At 43.3% G+C, this 8,358-nt stretch overlaps 1 protein-coding gene across 1 annotated transcript in view; it reads left to right on the top strand.

Moving 5' to 3' along the window:
- The window catches only part of atrn (attractin), a 112,586-nt gene extending 106,124 nt beyond the window's left edge, over positions 1 to 6,462 (top strand). The window contains exon 29 of the mRNA XM_069160763.1: positions 1,782 to 6,462. Within this exon, the coding sequence (XP_069016864.1) occupies positions 1,782 to 1,906 (125 nt within the window). The 3' untranslated portion in view covers positions 1,907 to 6,462. The remainder of the gene's footprint in view (positions 1 to 1,781) is intronic.
- The last annotated feature ends 1,896 nt before the right edge of the window (positions 6,463 to 8,358 follow it).

Raw genomic sequence — 8,358 nt, 5'->3', positions numbered from 1 at the left:
GTAACTTTTAAAAACGAAATTAAAAAGCTGTTAGTGATTTTTTTTGAGGATGTCAGCGCTCACAGATTATCTCTGATTTGGAATCCGAGCCTCATTTGGGTGATTTTCAACCGTCCTGCGCCCACTTTTAGACGCGTGGCTGCAGCCCGCTCCGCAGAGGACGCTCTGATTTCAGAGCACGTGAGATTTTTATTTTTGCCGTTAGTTATGTGTACTTCATCGGGGTAAATGCATTCATTATTGGTGATAAATGGAGTTTATTGGAATTTCATGGCTCAGAGAGTATTAATAAATGTTAATGAAGTGTGGTATAAGTTAATGATTGCCTGTGATCTCACCACCTGTGTGTGTGTGTGTGTGTGTGTGTGTGTGTGTGTGTGTGTGTGTGTGTGTGTGTGTGTGTGTGTGTGTGTGTGTGTGTGGTTTACACACACCAGCAGCTTCCACACAGTTATTGCAGTAAATAGTAGCCCCATATTTTAAGTGTAGCCTGACTAAAAATGTTTTTTTTTGAAGTATTGGTACTTCAGTGTTTCAAATTTGATGCGATCTAGCAGCCATAAACACATGATCGAACATTTTTGATTGTGTATGTCGGGGATCGCTGACTTTTTGTTGTTGTTGTTGTTTTTTAACAGAATTATGACAATGATATTTAACAAGGGGACATTTTACAATGTAAAAATTTCCATCTTGTTCTTGGGCCTGACTTTTGCCCAGCTTCGCTGTGATTATAGCCTGAGACTCTGTTCACTCTGAAGGGATTTGACCAGTCAGGGACCAGTGTGGGTGGATAAGTGCAATGACCTTACGTCTTCTTTAAGTGAAGTGCCGTAGGTCTGATAATGGCGGTGGTAGAGTTTCGGGTCACAACATACAGTTGCTATGGTGACTGACTGACTGACATGGCGTTGCACTCTGCTCACATTAGAGGAGGCTCTCTGTTGTTTTGATGCAGTATTAATGTTATATGGTGGTCATTGCTGATTGGTTAAAAACTGCTCCAATAGTTTTAAGATCAACCGGCGGTCTACAGGATGCAACAAACTACTGGATCTGGATCTCCACAAGCTAATGTTTACTGATTTATTGAAAATTAATGGGCAGTGGAGTCGTGATTAATTGAAGACACAGGAACCCTTTTAATCAAGATTTAATTGGTGTATAAACAGTTGCAAAGATTAATCTTGAAGTTGCTGATGGTTGTAAGACTCCAGAAAAGGTCAAAGATTCGTGTTCATCACACTTTGACCTCGGATCTGATTTTCTATCTTACTTCAAAAGTACATTGATTTCTTTTCTACTTGACCTTTTCCACTGCAGATATTTTGACATGTCACAATAGGTGTAAAGAAAAAAGAAAAATAATTAATGGTATACTTAAAGAGAACGGAACCATTTCTTAATGTTATCAGTAAAACCAAAGTTTTTTTCTACTGTGATGAGTCAAAAATGTCTGTTGTGGAAAAGGTTGTGAAATGGCCCTATATTATTATTCAGTAAACGGGATGTGAGAGGACAGTTTCAGTGTGCGGGTTCAGATCAATTACACCCATTTTTAATCCCGACCGTCTTTTTTTTGTCTACTTTCCAACCTCTCGTCTCAGATATTTGATTTTATAATTAACTGATCATGAAAAAGTATTAATTGTATTAAAATGTATTTGAACAAATGTTAGAAACAGTTTTCATTTACCGAAACTTGAAAAAGGTTTAAAAAAAAAAGTATGTTTCTCTCCGTGTGTGTGTGTGTGTGTGTGTGTGTGTGTGTGTGTGTGTAGGTCTGGCGGTGGCCAGCGCCCTGGTCGACGTCTCCCAGCAGATGTGTCTGGGTTACAAGGAGAAGTCCGGAGGTCTGAGAAACCGTAAACAGCAGCCGACGGCGCAGCCCTCCACCTGTATCTGACCACGCCCCCCCCCCCCCTTTTTTTTCCCCCTCTCCAACCATCCCGGCACCCGATGCTCTCCCATCAGCCCCCACCGGCCTCGGCCCCCTCCTTCAGAGACTTGCGCCAGCTCCGTTCTGGCGGGGAGAGGTGCATGCTGGGATGCAGGACTGGAACATTTTGTGCTGAGGGGCCGAGTCGTCCGGCGGACTGAAGTCTCCGCGGCCTCCCTCTCGTCCTGCAGGAACATTTGGGGTCCCCTCCAACTGACTGGGCACAGAGAGGGCGGGGGGAGAGAGGGAGGGACAGAGCAGGTGCTGACTCCTCCCCTTCCTCTCAAAAAAAAATTAAAAAAATAACATTTTACATTTAGTCGACACCGCCTCGTTGGAGTCGAGGCGGCCGCGGCTTGCTGCTAGAAGAGATCCTCGTCTCATAATTTTTTGGAAGATTTCAGAGACTTTGCGACCCTCTATGTTCTCATTTAATTTAAATTATTGGGTTTTTTTTGGTTGTTCTTTTGTATTGTGTTATTTTTGAAGGCAGGAACAAACTGGACAAGCTGAGCTGCACACACACACACACACACACTTCTAAAAAGCTAGTTTTTCCAAGCCTTTGTTTCCATTTGTCCACCATTGTCTCCTGCTGTCATGTTCACAGCTCGGCGCTGAGGCCCGGTGTCACCGGAGTCCTGTGCGGTTTGACCTCGGAGCGGGTTTCCTTTAATGAGGATCCACTGCGGGAGGTTTTACCGGTGCCGCCCGGAGCCCGTCTAAAGAGTCTGCGAGGTCTCTAATCTGCCGCTCGTCTCCTCCCGCCTCTCCGTCTCCGGCTGCTGAGCCGTCCCGTGTCCACAGACTCTCCGGCACTGAGGCTGCATACGAAACAAAACCACAGCAGCGTCTCGCCCAAGCCGGCTGGATCGCGATTGAAGCGTTTCCAGCTGGTTGCTCGTCCATTTGCGGTGAAATCCAGCGTCTCTCGTGTCGGGCTCCTCCTATAGATCGCCTGAGTCCGATCGCCGGGGGTGATTTGGTTGATCTGCGTGAGCCCGGGCGATCCATAGCCTCTAATTGCGGCGCATGAATTGAAACCAGAAGCTCCGCCTCTCTCGGCCCGCCGTTCCATCGAAATTCTTCCGCGTACCCCGAGCTTATCCACAGCTGCCCCCGTTAGCCCCCGCTGCACTGACGTCTGTCTTCATATTCACACAGCTGACGTGGTATTTACAAAACGGTACCAGGCAGACAACTCGGCGCAAGTGTCCCTGTCTCTCTCCTGAAGAGCAGCTTTGTTAAATGGGACTTTTGAATTGGCCGTATCTCACGGAAGACAAAAAAACCAAAAAAACAAAACATCCTTTGTTTTTTTTCCCCTCAAAAATCAGCTTTTTAAATGATCTTGTTTGTTATTCTTCCTTTCTATGTGCTTTACTCGCTCTGTCCATGGTCCTGAAAAATGAGAGGGGAAAAAAAAACACACACACACAAGACACTAAGAGGAAATAGAAAAACTCAGGCTGCTACTTTAACACAGAGCTGTTGCTTTGAAATGTCATTTTCTGTTTTGTTCGGGCATCACCGTGTGTTCCTGCTTCGTTCTCGGACATCTTTTGCAAACCATGAATTGCATGTTTTGAACACCTTCCTGGCCTTTGACTGACTGCAGAGACACAACACACGCATTAATATAGAAACTATATCTACCGCTGCCACGCGAGGTTATTAACTTCCCGCCCTTTTGCAGAAGTGCAGTAATAGAAGGATTTAATAAGTCGCATTCTGCTCTAAAGAGCTCGTCGTATTTAGTTCCAGGCTTTCTCACATGTGCTCGGCGTACTAGAACTGCTCACCGTCTGGTTAAAGGGCACACTTTTAGCACTGGGAAAAGGTCAGAGCAGAAAGCATGAACAAAGTTGACATTCTGTAATTATAGAGTGCCTCATGTGCTCCCAACTCCACTCAGCGAGGATCATGGCGTTAAGAACTCGGAGCCGTTCAAACATGAGCTGCACCTACACTCTTTATCGTCACTTGTTATTTTCTCCTTCCTTTACGAGAGTAATCTTTTCTTTCTTTTTTTTTTTAGTGGTCATGATGCTGCAGGTTTTGATGTTTAGTTCTGTTGCTTCTGCGCAAAACTTGATTCGTCGTTAGCTGAATGTCCACCTCCACCAAAAAGTTCTCCAGATCTGCAGAAAACATTTGATTTCTGTCCATCTGAAAACAGTGAGGAGAACAAGCTCCAGGTTTATTCTCACAGTTTTTTCCTCCCGCTCACCTGTCACTGCTTCTCGTGTTTACCTGTCCTACCAGTTGACTGCAGCTTCTATTCAATTAGGAAAATATCTTATTTAGTGGTAAAATGTTAGGTATGGTGTTTATAATTTGGAATGTAGAGGACTTTTTGCCTCTTGGAGGACAACAATATTGTTTTTCTTTTGCAGAAATTGCACTATTTCCACTGATTTGAGTCAAATTTGCTTTGTAAAGATACCAAATCTGGTTAAAACGGTAAAAAAAAAAAAAAAAAAAAAAAAAATTGGTGTCTTAATTCATCAGATTTGACTTAAAACAAAGACCTGAAACTAAATTGTGATCCTGAGCTGGTGGAGACAAAAAGTTTAACCTGCAAAGTCCCGTTAACCGCCATCGAACGCCTGAACCGAACATGCTCTACGTCTCAGTCCTCCGCCAGCATCTCCCACAATGTTTCCATTTAACTGAACGCGCTCTCCGTTCACGATGCTCAGCCGCTTTCATTACATCCTCCGCTGACAGCATTTATAACGGAAGCCGTCTTCGTCGGTGCGAATCTTTCTCATTTTTTTTTGTTTTGTTTTCCCGCAAAGCAGAGATCTCATTTTGCAAAAGAAGCACTTCATAAATGAATCTGTTGTCTGACTGATTCAGGTGTACTGTAGTAATAATTTCTCACGGAAAGAAGATTGTTTTTTTTTGTTTTTGTTTTTCTGTTTCTCTCTAAAATGAATGTAAAATGAAAAATCGTCTGTGCAGCCAAGGTCAAATCTGTAAAAAAAAAAAAAAAAAAAAAAAAAAACTGGACCAACCGGGGGCCGTCATCACTTCCTGTCTGGCCCCGGGTGACGGGGCAGTGCAGTGGTTAACGATCAGAGGCTCAGATGTATATGAACCACCAGATCCTGGTTCTCACAATGTCCACGAGATCATCTCAGATGTTTACTTTTACCTCTGTGGTTTATTTTTATTTGACACACCTCACAACAGACCAAACCTTCTTTTTCAGTTTTAATATTAGATTTAGGAATGTAAGAAAAACTGCAGGAAAACTTTTTTTTTTTTTACATGATCAACTTCACCATGATGTGTTTTCCACAAAAACAAACAAAAAAAAAAAAACTGTCAGCTTGTCATGAATGGTGGTGGATGATCTTGGTGACGGGATCTCCAACCAGTTTGCAAAAAAGAATATGAAGAATAAGAAGTCTGAAATTTTTTTATGAGGAAAAAAATGTACCTGAATTACAAATTCGAGCTCTCACAGAAATGTATAATCTAAACTTTAGAGCACAAAACAGTCCGGAGAGAGCCGAGCTCACTGAGGTTTGAATCGGCGTGACGCATCAAAGCTCAGCCCGGTTGGTAAACATGAACTTTACTGCGTCGACTGTACTGGCGTTGCATTTAAGGAACTCCTGGGTCCTGAAGTTCAGATTTTCTGGATGATTACCGCCCGCCTCCGTTTGGAGCTGCCGGAGTGTGAAGTGTCCCCCGAGCTGCTCTAAACATCTGCGAGGAGAGTGTTGGAAGTTGGGTTTTTGTTGTTGTTTTTGTTTTTTTAAAGGGAAAACGTGCGAGAGCGTTGGAACACGGTCACTGCCCCGCTCACATGTCCAGTTTCCAGTTTTTAATTTGAAAATCAGGGCAGCTTCCTGTGTCTCGCCCCGCTTTTTAACGCCTCAAACTTTACCGGGTAACGCTTTACAGTGGCCTTATTTTCAGCTCATTAATCTCTGTATTAACTGATACAAAATGTACAGAAAAATACATATTTATGAAGTGTGATTAGCTACTGGAAGTGTCCCTAATATTCACAGTGCGAGTAGATTTTTGTCAAACACTGGCAGCATTAATATGTATTTAAAATGCTTTGATACGCAGGTTTAAGCCTCAGAATACGGTCATTGTAAAAGCAGGCGTTACCCTCTCTGTCTTTCTTTCTGTCTCTTTGTATAGCGGCATTATATATACTGAGGAAGTAGTTTGTTAATATGTATAATTTAGCAAGTTGCTGTTTTTTGTTTTTTTTTGTAAATAATGAGAAAATATTGTGAATGACATTTTTGTTGAATGGTTTAAAAAAAAAAAAAAAAAATCATTTATGGCAAAACCTCTCCGGGCTTTTAAAATGTGACTACAGTACATAGCATTATTTTGTATGTAAGACAGCAGCGTAAGATGAACAAGCATTACTAGAAGCTGATGAAAACTACATGTAAAACTTGAGGATATTAGCTTACTGACCTTGTAATTACTGATGTACATAAAAGAATGACAGAACATTTTTGTCTATTATTAAATGTGAAAATCCACCCGTTGCTGTTGGTCTTGATAACTCCCTGCGGTTCATCTCAAACTTCTCCTGTAGTGGTTGTTTGGGTCTGCTTGAGGAAGACGCACAACTTCTGACAAACTTGTCTTATCGAGTAAATCCTCTCAAATTGAAATGACTGATCCAGAATGATTCGGTGTTGGCAGCTCCGAGAGGACGTCATGTTCGCTTCGCGACGGCAAATGCTGGACGGCGCTCGGACATTTATTTCTACAACAATTAATTTTTTTCCTTCTGTTTCCTCGGATTTCTATTTTATTTCAGTTTTTGAAAAGTCCTGCCTCAAAACTGCTCGCTGTGAAAACCCATCGTTACGTCACGCCGTGACGTGTGAAGTCTCGACAGCATGAACTGAATTCATAATTCTTGACGTTTTCAAAGTTTCCTTTCTGAATATAAACACTGTCTTTAATGACATTTGAAGTGTTTTTAACCAGTTTGCTGCTTCTGATTCTGCCACTGTGAGCTGCTGATGCTCGCTCAGGGTTTCTCTTGAGTGAATCCCTGAACGTGCCCCGTCTCTCATGAAAGTGAAAGGTTTTCTCTTCTCTCTGCAGCAGACGCTTCGCCCCCCCCCCCCCCCCCCCCCCACCCGCCCCTCATTACAAACACCCGGCTTTACATTTGAACTGATGAAGTCTGTTCACAGGACGAGGAGCTCGAAGGTGCGTGTCCTTTTGGACGGACACAGCGCTGCTTGTTCATGTTTGACAAGTTTGACTTAAAGGTCATGACTGTTGGCAGCTTATGTATCCGAATTTGGTACATGTTTTTTTTTTTTTTAAAACGGCAGCACGGGACGGACACCTCGTGGAATCGCCTAAGAAGTTTATTCTTTTGGAAAACATTAGGAAAAAAGTCACGAAACCTAATAGGATTCATCCGTTTGTGATCACAAACATCCACAGCAAGTTATTTGTTTTAACCTTTTTCTTGTAAAGTTAAAAGTGTTTTTGTTTTTTTTTCTTTTGGGACTGTTATCACGCTCAGAAATGTGCTTGTTAAGAAGTGGAAACGTTGACCTGCCGCTTAAAAGAAAAGGTCAAAAGACCACGAAAAACGTCACTGTTCATCCTATGGGGATCTTGCATTAAACATTTTTAGTCGGGAGGGAATGTGTAAAAAAAAAAAAAAAAAGGTCATGGGGTCACGGATGTTGTGAAGATGCCTCCTGAGGGGATCGTCGGTCTCACATCAGTCAGCTCGGCGGGTTGTGACGACGTCTCGTTAGAAGACAGAAAGTCGCCCCCCCCCCCCCCCCCACAGCCCCCCCTCCCTCCCCCCCCGTGTTGAATCGTGTGACACGCCACAACCTGTCGGATGGAACAAAAACACAGAGAAGAGTTATTATTTGTAAATACGCTTCTCCCCGGGCCTGTTTTCAAATGAATCGCTGCTGTTTTGAATGCCGCCGTTGATGTTTCCGAGCCCTGCAGCTAAGCGGCGGCGGCGGCGGCGGCGGGAGAGTCTGAGTCGCCGAACTGCTGCGTTCTCACCAGCAATTATTCATCGCCAGTTGTCTTCCGTCTCTCCTTCCTTCTTTCTCTCCCTTTCATCTCTCCGTCTCCCTCCTCCTCCCTCGCCTCCTGTCTCCTTTTGTTTCTCCTCTCCTCATCTCTTTCCTCCATCCATCATTGCGTTCTACTTTCTCCATCTCACGCTTCTGTTTATCTTTTCTTTCTTTTTTTTTCCACCCATTTCCTCCGTCTCTTTCACACTTCCTCTTTCTTTTCTCCTTCTTGTTCCTCCATCTTTAATCCCTCTTTGCTCGCTCGGCTTTTTCCTCTCCTTCCTCTCTCATCTTCCTCCAACTGTTTTCTTTGTCACCCTCCGTCTCTCCATCTCTTGTTTTTCTTCATTTTCTTTCTTTTTTTTA

The sequence above is a fragment of the Embiotoca jacksoni genome, unplaced genomic scaffold (assembly GCF_022577435.1).
Source record: "Embiotoca jacksoni isolate LCO1_2020_lvr unplaced genomic scaffold, fEmbJac1.0.p SCAF_27, whole genome shotgun sequence".
In the NCBI taxonomy this organism is placed as follows: domain Eukaryota; kingdom Metazoa; phylum Chordata; class Actinopteri; family Embiotocidae; genus Embiotoca; species Embiotoca jacksoni.
The sequence above is the reverse complement of the archived record's forward strand: the minus strand, read 5'-3'. Positions and strand labels throughout refer to the sequence as shown.